This window comes from Anopheles arabiensis, chromosome 2 (assembly GCF_016920715.1).
Source record: "Anopheles arabiensis isolate DONGOLA chromosome 2, AaraD3, whole genome shotgun sequence".
NCBI classification, from domain to species: Eukaryota; Metazoa; Arthropoda; class Insecta; order Diptera; family Culicidae; genus Anopheles; species Anopheles arabiensis.
This window is the reverse complement of record NC_053517.1, coordinates 76,516,096-76,533,601: the sequence shown is the minus strand read 5'-3', so window position 1 is coordinate 76,533,601 and position 17,506 is coordinate 76,516,096. Positions and strand designations below refer to the sequence as shown.

At 46.5% G+C, this 17,506-nt stretch overlaps 2 protein-coding genes and 1 pseudogene across 2 annotated transcripts; all 3 read left to right on the top strand.

The window, feature by feature from the left end:
- Positions 1 to 271: 271 nt before the first annotated feature.
- On the top strand, positions 272 to 1,463 carry LOC120894213 (histone H1-like). The gene has a single exon (XM_040296664.1). It carries the CDS (start codon positions 399 to 401, stop codon positions 1,149 to 1,151), a length of 753 nt encoding a protein of 250 aa, XP_040152598.1. The 5' UTR covers positions 272 to 398; the 3' UTR covers positions 1,152 to 1,463.
- Positions 1,464 to 4,472: 3,009 nt separating this feature from the next.
- Positions 4,473 to 5,238, top strand: LOC120894451 (histone H1-like). The gene has a single exon (XM_040297044.1). The coding sequence runs from the start codon at positions 4,534 to 4,536 to the stop codon at positions 5,236 to 5,238; it is 705 nt and encodes a 234-aa protein (XP_040152978.1). The 5' UTR covers positions 4,473 to 4,533.
- A 3,285-nt stretch (positions 5,239 to 8,523) lies between these two features.
- Positions 8,524 to 9,729, top strand: LOC120894377 (annotated as a pseudogene).
- The last annotated feature ends 7,777 nt before the right edge of the window (positions 9,730 to 17,506 follow it).

The following is a 17,506-nucleotide window of genomic DNA, read 5'->3' as shown; positions in this document are numbered from 1 at the left end:
GTTTACAAGAGATATACCACAAAACATCCCATCCTATCGCTGCAGCGTCGCGCAAATCCGCACTTCTATCGCTATTTTCGTCTTCTGTAGAGATAGTTTAGAGGTAAACTATACATTTTTAGAAAGCCTAACATTTTTCCAACCCGAACCAATCATCTTATTCAAGTGTTCAGAGCAAAAATGTGGTTATTTTCGGTAGAAAGTACAACAGTATTTTTGCAACTTTCTTTGACAACCGCATCGAAAATCTGACATAAGCTTTCCATGTGTTTCCTCTCGAGTTCCCAAATTCGAGTCACCCCCGAGCATAGGCGAGCATAAGCATAAACATAAACATTGCTGTGTCAGTGTGTGAGTGAAAGCGAATAACCCCTCAAACAAGCGCGAAAGCAACTACGATGGCCGATTCCGCAGCGACCGAAGTCCCGGCTGCAGCAGCTGCTGCTGCCCCAGCCACCACGGCCAAGTCACCGAAGAAGCCAAAGGCGGCCGCCGGCCCCAAGAAGCCCAAGCAGCCAGCGGCACATCCTCCGATCAACGAGATGATGCTGGCCGCCGTCAAGGCACTCAACGAACGCAACGGTTCCTCGCTGCAGGCGATCAAGAAGTACGTGGCGGCCAACTACAAGGCTGACGTGACCAAGCTGGCCACTTTCTTCAAGAAGGCCCTCAAGACTGCCGTCGCCAACGGCAAGCTGGTCCAGACCAAGGGAACCGGTGCGTCGGGCTCGTTCAAGCTCTCGGCCGCAGCCAAGAAGCCAGCGGTAGAGAAGAAGAAGAAGGCAGCGGCCCCCAAGAAGTCGGCCTCTGCCGCGGACAAGAAGAAGAAGACCGCAGCCAAGAAGCCTGCCGGAGAGAAGAAGGCCGCCGCCAAGAAGACCACCAAGAAGGCTGACGGTGCCGCCGCCAAGAAACCGAAGGCCGCCGCAGCTAAGAAACCCAAGGCCGCCGACGGAGCTAAGAAAGCCGCCAAGAAACCGGCAGCCCCGAAGCAGAAATCCACCAAGCCATCCAAGGCCGCGGCTGCCAAGCCGAAAGCACCGAAACCAAAGAAGGCAGCAGCTCCCGCCAAGAAGGCCGCCGCTCCCAAGAAGGCTGCCGCACCCAAGAAAGCCGCTGCTCCCAAAAAGGCAGCTGCAGCCAAGAAGTAAACCACCTACTACACGTTATACTGCATGCTTCTACGACAGCATTGCAATAACGCTCTCTTGGTTCCAAGCAACAGTCCTTTTCAGGACTACAAATCGAATCATTCAAGAACTTCATCATTTCATTCGAACACCTTCACGCAATAGCAATTACATAGATCGGCGGATTACTCCTGCTCGCTCGCATACTGAATGGCTTGTTCAGCTGACATGCCATCAAGTTTGTTGTCGTTTCTCTTTCTCTCGTTTTAGATTACATTTTGGTACGCACAACAGGAATTCATCCCAACGGCCAAGCCTTAAGGCCAGCTCGCACATCGTCTACTTATTCTCAACTCCGCTGTGATTCCGAAAAACATAGGCAAAACTACATGGATGCAGCAGGTCCTGCATGTCGAAGTATAGCGGAAACGTCTTGTACAGGAGAATCGAACCTTCAAGCGTGTTCCAAGCTCTGCGACCTCTTCATTTCCGCAAGTCCTAAGCTCTGAATTATCAGAGTGGAAAATGTATGGCTCTGTTTGAGAAAATGACGCTCATCTATTTTGGCTCCATCCCAACAATTTTAATACCCAAGAGCAGGTAATGACGGTTAGTGCATGTTACGACAATGTCCAACGAAACCTCACTATGAACATGCTCTCTAGCGACGTACTCGCGACGAACATGGTTTTTCTGAGATTGAGCCAGTTTTGCCATACGCCACTATGGGTCGAATGTGCCTTGAATGGCCTATTGGTACCCTAGCCGTTCGGTACCATTGAAATCATTTACGACCGGTCCAACGATGATGCCTACCCGTAATGTACTGTACTACTCAAATTAAACGGGCTCATCCAAAATTACATTTCTAACTAAACCATCGTTTGAGGTGCCATATTACATTGAAGGTAGTACCAACAACTGAACGAACCTAATAACTATACCCATTTTAGGATACAGATATCATCATGTACCTATACTTCTTCAACCTTACATGATGCTGTGTCCTAATTAGTACCACACACTTCTTCTACTGGTGTGATAATCTCAACTTTTCCGCGATCCTTTAAGACTTTGTCTGTTCACTCACCTTAAGCTCGCGCCGCAATATCCTGCTTTAGCTGCTACCATCATGTCGTTCAAGAGCAAGAGGCGAAAGAACTCCTTACGAGCCAAAACGTCTATCTAACATATCATCAACAACATGTTTTAGGGTTAGTTGAGCTTATATGCTTCCAACATTAAGAAAATGCTTCTATTTACATACTAACGTCGTTTCGTCGCTTGCCAACACATCAAGCAAGGGCACTCGCTAACAACATGCCATTGAAGCAATCACACCTACTCTAATTTCCATTTTTCCTCTGTAGGGGTTTCAAATCACTAATTAATGTCTGCAACCGTTTCTTTATTCCCAGCTTGCTCAAATACGACAAATACTTTTTAATCTGCTGACTTCTTCATTTGCAAGACGTTTTAAACAGACTAGTAAAACAGATAATGTTGTCTATGTCTAATCAAAATTAACATTATGGATATTTATGATCACCAATCTATTTTAAGACAAAACTTATTCTATATAACAAAGCTGTACATATTTGGTGTTCACCGCATGTAGCTCTTTTTCCAACAAATATGTATATGTCCACTCTTCTATTATTAGTTTTCCATATTTTTTTATTCATTTATAAATAAATAATGATAACGCCCACCCATTAGCTAATGACACGACCAAAAGACACATCGGCATTGGTTCTAGTTCCTATCGCGGTAGGCGGACTATAAAATTATGTTGTCTTTTACAGATCACATAAAAGATTATAAACAGAAGACACGAATACTTTACTCATTTCCAGGAGATATCTCAAAACCGCATGCCGTTTTACCAGAAAATTTACCCGGTTCGGGTTACGAGAAAATATGATAGGCCTGAATAATGCCAAATGCTTCAAATTGTGTGCATCCTGAAATCCACGAGCGAAAGCGTTCTCTGTTGGATTACAAGGGAACTATGAGTGCTTTTTTCAAACTTGCCAGTTCAAAAGCTGTGCCCATAACAAAGATCACGCAATTGAACGCACGAATATCCTCATTAAGACAATCGACTATGCTATATGCTCTTCCGCCGAGATGACTAAGTTAGACATAATGTATGATTATGTGTAATCAATTTTGAGCGTTTGTTTTATTTCGTTTCGGTATGTTTAAATCTTTCAGAAAAACGGCACTATACACTCCATTGGGTCAAGTTTCAGCCAGCACCACAATCATCTAGACAATTTCCTCAAGAGCATCTAGACAATTCATTCAAATTTCGCTCCACATGGTGATCATGAGAGGCTCGTTGTATCATGTCCTCAATCAGACTGTTAGAAGACATCCTCATAAAAATGCCTTGAGTGTTTTTTCACCTGACTGTTATGTTGTCCGGCCGGATGTTACGCCACTGGCTAATGATACAAGCCTCACACCTTTGGTCTGGAATGCTCCCGGAATCTAATAACAAACACATTGCATGACAATTACCTGTGGACTACTCCGACCACATTTCATGCCGATTGTGGTTCCTTGTTCCTAAATTGCACCGATCCTGTGACTCGATCCACATCGGCTTCCATACGCCATCCGTAGCATATCATCTCTGACGCACATCTGTCAAACGCCACGTAGAGCAAACTTTACTTGCATTGCCTTGGTGAATTGTGGAACATTATTGATCATATCGAAGTTAATACAAGTTTAAGTACGCATTTTTTATCAAAATTTTCATTTACCATACATAAAAATGCATAGAACATGAATTATTTCTTACTATCTCGATACACCAAGCCAACCCAAACAAGCAAACGTCACTCGGTTTTCGATCGATTTGACGCTGGGGAGATGCATTTTGTTTTGCCATTTTAATACACTTTGCTGCTACCATATATCGTTCATTTGATGTACTTTGGTAGGAAAAATGTTAAACTCACTATTTTACCACTCTTGAGGTGTCGGAAATGCGGTTTACAAGAGATATACCACAAAACATCCCATCCTATCGCTGCAGCGTCGCGCAAATCCGCACTTCTATCGCTATTTTCGTCTTCTGTAGAGATAGTTTAGAGGTAAACTATACATTTTTAGAAAGCCTAACATTTTGCCAACCCGAACCAATCATCTTATTCAAGTGTTCAGAGCAAAAATGTGGTTATTTTCGGTAGAAAGTACAACAGTATTTTTGCAACTTTCTTTGACAACCGCATCGAAAATCTGACATAAGCTTTCCATGTGTTTCCTCTCGAGTTCCCAAATTCGAGTCACCCCCCGAGCATAGGCGAGCATAAGCATAAACATAAACATTGCTGTGTCAGTGTGTGAGTGAAAGCGAATAACCCCTCAAACAAGCGCGAAAGCAACTACGATGGCCGATTCCGCAGCGACCGAAGTCCCGGCTGCAGCAGCTGCTGCTGCCCCAGCCACCACGGCCAAGTCACCGAAGAAGCCAAAGGCGGCCGCCGGCCCTAAGAAGCCCAAGCAGCCAGCGGCACATCCTCCGATCAACGAGATGATGCTGGCCGCCGTCAAGGCACTCAACGAACGCAACGGTTCCTCGCTGCAGGCGATCAAGAAGTACGTGGCGGCCAACTACAAGGCTGACGTGACCAAGCTGGCCACTTTCTTCAAGAAGGCCCTCAAGACTGCCGTCGCCAACGGCAAGCTGGTCCAGACCAAGGGAACCGGTGCGTCGGGCTCGTTCAAGCTCTCGGCCGCAGCCAAGAAGCCAGCGGTAGAGAAGAAGAAGAAGGCAGCGGCCCCCAAGAAGTCGGCCTCTGCCGCGGACAAGAAGAAGAAGACCGCAGCCAAGAAGCCTGCCGGAGAGAAGAAGGCCGCCGCCAAGAAGACCACCAAGAAGGCTGACGGTGCCGCCGCCAAGAAACCGAAGGCCGCCGCAGCTAAGAAACCCAAGGCCGCCGACGGAGCTAAGAAAGCCGCCAAGAAACCGGCAGCCCCGAAGCAGAAATCCACCAAGCCATCCAAGGCCGCGGCTGCCGAAAGCACCGAAACCAAAGAAGGCAGCAGCTCCCGCCAAGAAGGCCGCCGCTCCCAAGAAGGCTGCCGCACCTAAGAAAGCCGCTGCCCCCAAAAAGGCAGCTGCAGCCAAGAAGTAAACCACCTACTACACGTTATACTGCATGCTTCTACGACAGCATTGCAATAACGCTCTCTTGGTTCCAAGCAACAGTCCTTTTCAGGACTACAAATCGAATCATTCAAGAACTTCATCATTTCATTCGAACACCTTCACGCAATAGCAATTACATAGATCGGCGGATTACTCCTGCTCGCTCGCATACTGAATGGCTTGTTCAGCTGACATGCCATCAAGTTTGTTGTCGTTTCTCTTTCTCTCGTTTTAGATTACATTTTGGTACGCACAACAGGAATTCATCCCAACGGCCAAGCCTTAAGGCCAGCTCGCACATCGTCTACTTATTCTCAACTCCGCTGTGATTCCGAAAAACATAGGCAAAACTACATGGATGCAGCAGGTCCTGCATGTCGAAGTATAGCGGAAACGTCTTGTACAGGAGAATCGAACCTTCAAGCGTGTTCCAAGCTCTGCGACCTCTTCATTTCCGCAAGTCCTAAGCTCTGAATTATCAGAGTGGAAAATGTATGGCTCTGTTTGAGAAAATGACGCTCATCTATTTTGGCTCCATCCCAACAATTTTAATACCCAAGAGCAGGTAATGACGGTTAGTGCATGTTACGACAATGTCCAACGAAACCTCACTATGAACATGCTCTCTAGCGACGTACTCGCGACGAACATGGTTTTTCTGAGATTGAGCCAGTTTTGCCATACGCCACTATGGGTCGAATGTGCCTTGAATGGCCTATTGGTACCCTAGCCGTTCGGTACCATTGAAATCATTTACGACCGGTCCAACGATGATGCCTACCCGTAATGTACTGTACTACTCAAATTAAACGGGCTCATCCAAAATTACATTTCTAACTAAACCATCGTTTGAGGTGCCATATTACATTGAAGGTAGTACCAACAACTGAACGAACCTAATAACTATACCCATTTTAGGATACAGATATCATCATGTACCTATACTTCTTCAACCTTACATGATGCTGTGTCCTAATTAGTACCACACACTTCTTCTACTGGTGTGATAATCTCAACTTTTCCGCGATCCTTTAAGACTTTGTCTGTTCACTCACCTTAAGCTCGCGCCGCAATATCCTGCTTTAGCTGCTACCATCATGTCGTTCAAGAGCAAGAGGCGAAAGAACTCCTTACGAGCCAAAACGTCTATCTAACATATCATCAACAACATGTTTTAGGGTTAGTTGAGCTTATATGCTTCCAACATTAAGAAAATGCTTCTATTTACATACTAACGTCGTTTCGTCGCTTGCCAACACATCAAGCAAGGGCACTCGCTAACAACATGCCATTGAAGCAATCACACCTACTCTAATTTCCATTTTTCCTCTGTAGGGGTTTCAAATCACTAATTAATGTCTGCAACCGTTTCTTTATTCCCAGCTTGCTCAAATACGACAAATACTTTTTAATCTGCTGACTTCTTCATTTGCAAGACGTTTTAAACAGACTAGTAAAACAGATAATGTTGTCTATGTCTAATCAAAATTAACATTATGGATATTTATGATCACCAATCTATTTTAAGACAAAACTTATTCTATATAACAAAGCTGTACATATTTGGTGTTCACCGCATGTAGCTCTTTTTCCAACAAATATGTATATGTCCACTCTTCTATTATTAGTTTTCCATATTTTTTTATTCATTTATAAATAAATAATGATAACGCCCACCCATTAGCTAATGACACGACCAAAAGACACATCGGCATTGGTTCTAGTTCCTATCGCGGTAGGCGGACTATAAAATTATGTTGTCTTTTACAGATCACATAAAAGATTATAAACAGAAGACACGAATACTTTACTCATTTCCAGGAGATATCTCAAAACCGCATGCCGTTTTACCAGAAAATTTACCCGGTTCGGGTTACGAGAAAATATGATAGGCCTGAATAATGCCAAATGCTTCAAATTGTGTGCATCCTGAAATCCACGAGCGAAAGCGTTCTCTGTTGGATTACAAGGGAACTATGAGTGCTTTTTTTCAAACTTGCCAGTTCAAAAGCTGTGCCCATAACAAAGATCACGCAATTGAACGCACGAATATCCTCATTAAGACAATCGACTATGCTATATGCTCTTCCGCCGAGATGACTAAGTTAGACATAATGTATGATTATGTGTAATCAATTTTGAGCGTTTGTTTTATTTCGTTTCGGTATGTTTAAATCTTTCAGAAAAACGGCACTATACACTCCATTGGGTCAAGTTTCAGCCAGCACCACAATCATCTAGACAATTTCCTCAAGAGCATCTAGACAATTCATTCAAATTTCGCTCCACATGGTGATCATGAGAGGCTCGTTGTATCATGTCCTCAATCAGACTGTTAGAAGACATCCTCATAAAAATGCCTTGAGTGTTTTTTCACCTGACTGTTATGTTGTCCGGCCGGATGTTACGCCACTGGCTAATGATACAAGCCTCACACCTTTGGTCTGGAATGCTCCCGGAATCTAATAACAAACACATTGCATGACAATTACCTGTGGACTACTCCGACCACATTTCATGCCGATTGTGGTTCCTTGTTCCTAAATTGCACCGATCCTGTGACTCGATCCACATCGGCTTCCATACGCCATCCGTAGCATATCATCTCTGACGCACATCTGTCAAACGCCACGTAGAGCAAACTTTACTTGCATTGCCTTGGTGAATTGTGGAACATTATTGATCATATCGAAGTTAATACAAGTTTAAGTACGCATTTTTTATCAAAATTTTCATTTACCATACATAAAAATGCATAGAACATGAATTATTTCTTACTATCTCGATACACCAAGCCAACCCAAACAAGCAAACGTCACTCGGTTTTCGATCGATTTGACGCTGGGGAGATGCATTTTGTTTTGCCATTTTAATACACTTTGCTGCTACCATATATCGTTCATTTGATGTACTTTGGTAGGAAAAATGTTAAACTCACTATTTTACCACTCTTGAGGTGTCGGAAATGCGGTTTACAAGAGATATACCACAAAACATCCCATCCTATCGCTGCAGCGTCGCGCAAATCCGCACTTCTATCGCTATTTTCGTCTTCTGTAGAGATAGTTTAGAGGTAAACTATACATTTTTAGAAAGCCTAACATTTTGCCAACCCGAACCAATCATCTTATTCAAGTGTTCAGAGCAAAAATGTGGTTATTTTCGGTAGAAAGTACAACAGTATTTTTGCAACTTTCTTTGACAACCGCATCGAAAATCTGACATAAGCTTTCCATGTGTTTCCTCTCGAGTTCCCAAATTCGAGTCACCCCCGAGCATAGGCGAGCATAAGCATAAACATAAACATTGCTGTGTCAGTGTGTGAGTGAAAGCGAATAACCCCTCAAACAAGCGCGAAAGCAACTACGATGGCCGATTCCGCAGCGACCGAAGTCCCGGCTGCAGCAGCTGCTGCTGCCCCAGCCACCACGGCCAAGTCACCGAAGAAGCCAAAGGCGGCCGCCGGCCCTAAGAAGCCCAAGCAGCCAGCGGCACATCCTCCGATCAACGAGATGATGCTGGCCGCCGTCAAGGCACTCAACGAACGCAACGGTTCCTCGCTGCAGGCGATCAAGAAGTACGTGGCGGCCAACTACAAGGCTGACGTGACCAAGCTGGCCACTTTCTTCAAGAAGGCCCTCAAGACTGCCGTCGCCAACGGCAAGCTGGTCCAGACCAAGGGAACCGGTGCGTCGGGCTCGTTCAAGCTCTCGGCCGCAGCCAAGAAGCCAGCGGTAGAGAAGAAGAAGAAGGCAGCGGCCCCCAAGAAGTCGGCCTCTGCCGCGGACAAGAAGAAGAAGACCGCAGCCAAGAAGCCTGCCGGAGAGAAGAAGGCCGCCGCCAAGAAGACCACCAAGAAGGCTGACGGTGCCGCCGCCAAGAAACCGAAGGCCGCCGCAGCTAAGAAACCCAAGGCCGCCGACGGAGCTAAGAAAGCCGCCAAGAAACCGGCAGCCCCGAAGCAGAAATCCACCAAGCCATCCAAGGCCGCGGCTGCCAAGCCGAAAGCACCGAAACCAAAGAAGGCAGCAGCTCCCGCCAAGAAGGCCGCCGCTCCCAAGAAGGCTGCCGCACCCCAAGAAAGCCGCTGCCCCCAAAAAGGCAGCTGCAGCCAAGAAGTAAACCACCTACTACACGTTATACTGCATGCTTCTACGACAGCATTGCAATAACGCTCTCTTGGTTCCAAGCAACAGTCCTTTTCAGGACTACAAATCGAATCATTCAAGAACTTCATCATTTCATTCGAACACCTTCACGCAATAGCAATTACATAGATCGGCGGATTACTCCTGCTCGCTCGCATACTGAATGGCTTGTTCAGCTGACATGCCATCAAGTTTGTTGTCGTTTCTCTTTCTCTCGTTTTAGATTACATTTTGGTACGCACAACAGGAATTCATCCCAACGGCCAAGCCTTAAGGCCAGCTCGCACATCGTCTACTTATTCTCAACTCCGCTGTGATTCCGAAAAACATAGGCAAAACTACATGGATGCAGCAGGTCCTGCATGTCGAAGTATAGCGGAAACGTCTTGTACAGGAGAATCGAACCTTCAAGCGTGTTCCAAGCTCTGCGACCTCTTCATTTCCGCAAGTCCTAAGCTCTGAATTATCAGAGTGGAAAATGTATGGCTCTGTTTGAGAAAATGACGCTCATCTATTTTGGCTCCATCCCAACAATTTTAATACCCAAGAGCAGGTAATGACGGTTAGTGCATGTTACGACAATGTCCAACGAAACCTCACTATGAACATGCTCTCTAGCGACGTACTCGCGACGAACATGGTTTTTCTGAGATTGAGCCAGTTTTGCCATACGCCACTATGGGTCGAATGTGCCTTGAATGGCCTATTGGTACCCTAGCCGTTCGGTACCATTGAAATCATTTACGACCGGTCCAACGATGATGCCTACCCGTAATGTACTGTACTACTCAAATTAAACGGGCTCATCCAAAATTACATTTCTAACTAAACCATCGTTTGAGGTGCCATATTACATTGAAGGTAGTACCAACAACTGAACGAACCTAATAACTATACCCATTTTAGGATACAGATATCATCATGTACCTATACTTCTTCAACCTTACATGATGCTGTGTCCTAATTAGTACCACACACTTCTTCTACTGGTGTGATAATCTCAACTTTTCCGCGATCCTTTAAGACTTTGTCTGTTCACTCACCTTAAGCTCGCGCCGCAATATCCGCGCGAACTCCTTACGAGCCAAAACGTCTATCTAACATATCATCAACAACATGTTTTAGGGTTAGTTGAGCTTATATGCTTCCAACATTAAGAAAATGCTTCTATTTACATACTAACGTCGTTTCGTCGCTTGCCAACACATCAAGCAAGGGCACTCGCTAACAACATGCCATTGAAGCAATCACACCTACTCTAATTTCCATTTTTCCTCTGTAGGGGTTTCAAATCACTAATTAATGTCTGCAACCGTTTCTTTATTCCAAGCTTGCTCAAATACGACAAATACTTTTTAATCTGCTGACTTCTTCATTTGCAAGACGTTTTAAACAGACTAGTAAAACAGATAATGTTGTCTATGTCTAATCAAAATTAACATTATGGATATTTATGATCACCAATCTATTTTAAGACAAAACTTATTCTATATAACAAAGCTGTACATATTTGGTGTTCACCGCATGTAGCTCTTTTTCCAACAAATATGTATATGTCCACTCTTCTATTATTAGTTTTCCATATTTTTTTATTCATTTATAAATAAATAATGATAACGCCCACCCATTAGCTAATGACACGACCAAAAGACACATCGGCATTGGTTCTAGTTCCTATCGCGGTAGGCGGACTATAAAATTATGTTGTCTTTTACAGATCACATAAAAGATTATAAACAGAAGACACGAATACTTTACTCATTTCCAGGAGATATCTCAAAACCGCATGCCGTTTTACCAGAAAATTTACCCGGTTCGGGTTACGAGAAAATATGATAGGCCTGAATAATGCCAAATGCTTCAAATTGTGTGCATCCTGAAATCCACGAGCGAAAGCGTTCTCTGTTGGATTACAAGGGAACTATGAGTGCTTTTTTTCAAACTTGCCAGTTCAAAAGCTGTGCCCATAACAAAGATCACGCAATTGAACGCACGAATATCCTCATTAAGACAATCGACTATGCTATATGCTCTTCCGCCGAGATGACTAAGTTAGACATAATGTATGATTATGTGTAATCAATTTTGAGCGTTTGTTTTATTTCGTTTCGGTATGTTTAAATCTTTCAGAAAAACGGCACTATACACTCCATTGGGTCAAGTTTCAGCCAGCACCACAATCATCTAGACAATTTCCTCAGGAGCATCTAGACAATTCATTCAAATTTCGCTCCACATGGTGATCATGAGAGGCTCGTTGTATCATGTCCTCAATCAGACTGTTAGAAGACATCCTCATAAAAATGCCTTGAGTGTTTTTTCACCTGACTGTTATGTTGTCCGGCCGGATGTTACGCCACTGGCTAATGATACAAGCCTCACACCTTTGGTCTGGAATGCTCCCGGAATCTAATAACAAACACATTGCATGACAATTACCTGTGGACTACTCCGACCACATTTCATGCCGATTGTGGTTCCTTGTTCCTAAATTGCACCGATCCTGTGACTCGATCCACATCGGCTTCCATACGCCATCCGTAGCATATCATCTCTGACGCACATCTGTCAAACGCCACGTAGAGCAAACTTTACTTGCATTGCCTTGGTGAATTGTGGAACATTATTGATCATATCGAAGTTAATACAAGTTTAAGTACGCATTTTTTATCAAAATTTTCATTTACCATACATAAAAATGCATAGAACATGAATTATTTCTTACTATCTCGATACACCAAGCCAACCCAAATAAGCAAACGTCACTCGGTTTTCGATCGATTTGACGCTGGGGAGATGCATTTTGTTTTGCCATTTTAATACACTTTGCTGCTACCATATATCGTTCATTTGATGTACTTTGGTAGGAAAAATGTTAAACTCACTATTTTACCACTCTTGAGGTGTCGGAAATGCGGTTTACAAGAGATATACCACAAAACATCCCATCCTATCGCTGCAGCGTCGCGCAAATCCGCACTTCTATCGCTATTTTCGTCTTCTGTAGAGATAGTTTAGAGGTAAACTATACATTTTTAGAAAGCCTAACATTTTGCCAACCCGAACCAATCATCTTATTCAAGTGTTCAGAGCAAAAATGTGGTTATTTTCGGTAGTAAGTACAACAGTATTTTTGCAACTTTCTTTGACAACCGCATCGAAAATCTGACATAAGCTTTCCATGTTGTTACGAAAAGAACTTAGGCGAGCCCTGCAATTATCTACCAAACCGAGCGAAATTTGCGGCGAGTTAGAAATGATCGGGCGAACCCGATCGTGGCCGGAGCGCGATGAATACCACACGTGTGTGTGGGTGAGTGCTCGAGAGGCCGAAAAGGAAGAGGTTCGGGTTCGGGATATCGCAGGGCATTCGGCAAGCGTACGAGCAGGGAACGGGTTGGCAGAGAGCGATAGGCGAACCTTTTTTGTAGTTTAATTTTTCATCTTTTTTCTTTGCCTAACTGGATAGATTTGCTTAGTACATACAGTTCAACTTTAGTTAATCTTGGGTGAAAATAAAGATATTATTGTAGAGCTAACTCACAAACGCCTACTACGCGCCTCCTTGTGCTTACACTCTTTTGCCTACAAAAAAGGGTTCTTCAGTGCGTTAAGTGTAATAGTGAAGAACAATGGGACCGAAGAAAGCACGTGGTTGCAAGGCGTGGTGGCATTTCTCGTGTGCCGGTATAACGGCATCCGTAGAAGCCGTAGAGAAATGTGCGTGGTTGTGCGAGGAGTGTGCCAGGAAGACGCTGAGAGAGCAATCATCGCCACGCGAGGGCAATAAGGAGCCCAAGGAAGGAACCTCGAAACACGTGGATGGGGATCTCGTTCGTAACCTCAGTTTGGAAGCAGCGACGGATGGCGGGGCGCGCCCGGTTACAAACCCACAGAGGCGGCCGCTTTTATCGCTCGATGAGGCCAACGACGAGATAGCGCCAGGAACATCGACCCACGTGGCAGGGGGACCCGTACATAACCTCAACCATAATGCTGCGACGGAAGGCGGGGTGCGCCCGGTCATGACACCAAAGAGCCGGCCGCTTTCATCGCTCGATGAGGCCGACAGAGGTAAAACGTCTGTCTCATCGAACCTCGTGCACAGAGGATCGTGTCCTAACCTCAACCTGGATGCGGCAAGTGATGACGTGGCACGTCAACTCGCCGTGCTGAAGCGGCGACAGGAGGTGGAGAAACGGCGCATGGAGCTTGAACTGCAGCTGAAGTTCGTGCAGGAGGAAGAGGCACTTCTCGGGTTTGGGGAAAATAAGTCTTTTTCAATTTCACCACAACTTAACTCTTTTCAGACTGAAAAGAGAACAGTGAAAACGCAGCGAAGAAGAAAAAGAGAACCAGACCTAACTCCACGACAAGAGGCTGCGCGGCACATGGTTTCTAAAGAGCTCCCAGTTTTCTCCGGTGATCCCGCTGAATGGCCAATTTTTATATCGCACTACGAGTATACTACCAGGCGATGTGGATACTCGAATTGGGAGAATATGCTGCGCCTGCAAAAGTGCCTGAAAGGACCTGCCCTCGAAGCTGTTCGGAGTCGATTGGTGTTACCGGACGTAGTTCCGCAGGTTATCGAGAAGCTACGTTCCAAATATGGGCGGCCGGTGCACTTAATTAAAACATTCATCGAGAAGGTGCGGAAGATTCCGGCACCCCAAACTGACAAGCTGGACAGTTTAGTCGAGTATGGGGAAGCAGTGCAGTGTATGGTGGACCATATGGTTGCGGCTGGTGAACGTGCGCATATCACCAACCCGCTCTTGCTGCAAGAGGTGGTCGGCAAGTTACCAACGGATCAACAGTTACGTTGGTCGCATCACATCCGCGGAATGACCTCGGTAGATCTGTCCGCATTCAGCGACTACATGGAGGATTTGGCTGAAGACGCTGCGAGGCTGACGACAATTGACTCTCCTTCAGTGCGCGGGACCAGCAAGGGAAGGCCTACGAAGGGCTACGTCCACGCGCACGTGGATCCAGATGGAGCGACAACGTCCAGCGCGGCTGAGAGGCAGTGTGTATCCTGTAACGTCGCGGGGCATGTATTGTCGACATGCAGTAATTTTCGAGGACTGTCGGTAAAGGATCGATGGAGGCGAGCGCGTGAGCTATCGGTGTGCTTTAGCTGCCTGGAGAAGCACAATTGGCGATCGTGCAAAAATCGCTCTCGTTGTGGAATCAACGATTGTGCATTCCGACATCACGCGCTTCTACACGACCCGGATGCAATAGAGTCGCCTTCTACTGCAGACCGAGAACGGCGGCACTTCCCGAGAACCAGTGGAAGTCAGACGCACCAGGTAATAAATAATTATCATCAGTCGAATCCGATGTCGGCGCTTTTTAGAATCGTTCCAGTAACAGCGTATGGACCCGGAGTTATGATAAAAACCTTCGCGTTCCTGGACGAAGGTTCGTCAATGACGCTGATGGACGAAGACCTGGCAAAGCAGTTAGGGGTGAAGGGAGATAGACGACCTCTATGTATCAAGTGGACAGGTGATACGACTAGGGTCGAGCCGGCGTCGATGATGATCGATTTACAGATCGGACCTGTGACGTCGACAAAAAGGTTCACCCTGAAAGCTGTGCGGACTGTCACCAGCCTTAGCCTCCCACAGCAAACTTTCACGATGGATGACAAGAGATGGGACCATCTTAAGCAGCTGCCATTACCGGAGTACCGTGATGCTCGGCCTCAGTTGTTGATCGGGCTGGACAACCTTCGATTGGCGGTGCCGCTGAAGACGCGTGAAGGCCTTGCAGGGGAACCGGTTGCCGTAAAGACTCGGCTTGGATGGTGCGTGTACGGAAAGACGGCTGGAAGCCAAATCGGAAGGGTGCTGCATATGTGCGAGTGTGGAGCATCGGACGAAAACTCCACCATCCAGGGGGGCCTTACGCAAGTTTTATGAGTTGGAGCAACTCGGGACTGTCTCCAGTGACGTGCCTGATCCAGATGAACGAAGGGCACTGACGATCCTGGAAACAACGACGGTGCGGATTGGTAATCGGTTTGAAAGCGGTCTGTTGTGGAAGACAGACAACGTGGAGCTTCCTTCGAGCTTGGGTATGGCGCGTCGCAGGCTGGAATGCCTGGAAAGAAGAATGGAACGTGACCCTAAGCTGAAAACCGTGGTGCACCATCACATAGCCGATATGATGGAAAAGGGTTACATCCACAAGGCGACGTCTGCTGAGCTTGCAGAGTGTAATTCGAAGCGAATTTGGTACCTGCCGTTGGGAGTGGTTACCAATCCAAAGAAGCCAGGGAAGGTGCGCATCATCTGGGACGCCGCTGCTAAGGTACAAGGTACGTCCCTAAATGACATGTTGCTGAAGGGGCCGGACGAGTTAATTTCTTTGCCAGGGGTGCTGTTCCGGTTTCGAATGTACGGGATAGCGGTGTGCGCTGATGTCAAGGAAATGTTCCTGCAAATACGCATGCGCGACGAAGACAAGCATGCGCAGCGGTTCCTGTGGCGGGAAGATCCTGCTGACGATATCGCAACGTATTTCGTGGACGTCGTTACCTTTGGGTCAGCCTGCTCCCCAGCCACCGCACAATACGTGAAAAACCGGAACGCCAGGGAACATGCCGAAAAATACCCTCGTGCCGTACGTGGCATCTTGACCAGCACGTATGTCGACGACTATTTGGATAGTTTCGGAACACTCGAAGAAGCCAGTCGAGTATCCAGAGAAGTCAGGGGAATCTTCTCGAACGGCGGGTTCGTACTCCGGAACTGGGTTTCCAACAATCCGGTTGTTTTGGAACGGCTGGGCGGCGAAAGCTCCAGTCCCGGTATGAAGAGTTTGACCTCTACGGCGGATGATGGAGAACGGGTGCTCGGATTGCGGTGGAACCCGAGCTCGGACCAATTGTCCTTTTACACGCAGGCGTGTGTGGGAATGGCGGAGATATTTGAGACGGAGTGTACCCCTACCAAGCGAGAAGTGCTCAAATGCGTGATGTCACTCTTTGATCCGCTTGGACTGTTGGCCAATTTTACCATCCATGGAAGGATCTTGATTCAAGACCTTTGGCGAGCTGGTACCGGTTGGGATGAGGCCATCAGTCCCGGTCAAATGCGAGATTGGCGTAGATGGGTGGATGTTTTTCCTCTGATAGCCCAGCTTAGGATTCCGAGGTGCTACTTCCCGGAGGCACGAGAGAAAGTGTACGAGAATGCGGAGCTACACTTGTTTGTGGATGCCAGCCAGCTAGCGTACGCATGCGTTCTGTATTTACGGGTCGTCGATTCTGAAGGAGAACCGCATTGTACCATGCTATGCGGAAAGGCAAAGGTTGCCCCTCTGAAGCCTTTGACGATACCAAAGATGGAGTTACAAGCCTGCTTGTTAGGTGCACGGATTCTGAAGTCCACGGAACAGCATCACCCGATTCCTGTCAAAAAACGGGTGCTCTGGACGGACAGCACGGTGGCGCTATCATGGATACATGCCGACCCTAGGAATTACAGGCCATTTGTTGCGAATAGAGTGGCGGAGATTCAGGAGAACACCAACGTGAATGAGTGGCGATGGGTGCCCACTCAGGACAATCCAGCAGACGAAGCTACCAAATGGAAAGGGCGTGCGAACTTCAACTGGGATGGCATTTGGTTCCAGGGTCCATCATTTCTGCTGCAGGATGAAGAGTCTTGGCCGACGAGAAGACTCGTTTCAACTACTCCGGAGGAAGAGATACGGCGGGTCAACCTTCACCGTGAGAAGTTGAATCCTGGACTTCTCCCTCTAAAAGCTGAACGCTTCAGCCGCCTGGAAAGAATGATCAGGACGTTGGCGTGGATTGTCAGGTACGTGGACAATTTGATGAGAAAGGTGGGAGGAGCCCCTCTACACCTTGGGATCCTCTCTCAAGACGAATTGGAGAGAGCGGAGACGATCGCGTGGAAGCAAGCGCAAGGGGAATATTTTCAGGATGAAGTACGAGTCCTGAGTGTCGGTGAGGGAACAGGAAGGAGTACCGTGCCTAAGGAAAGTCCTATCTATGGTCTCTTACCCTACGCGGATGAGTGTGG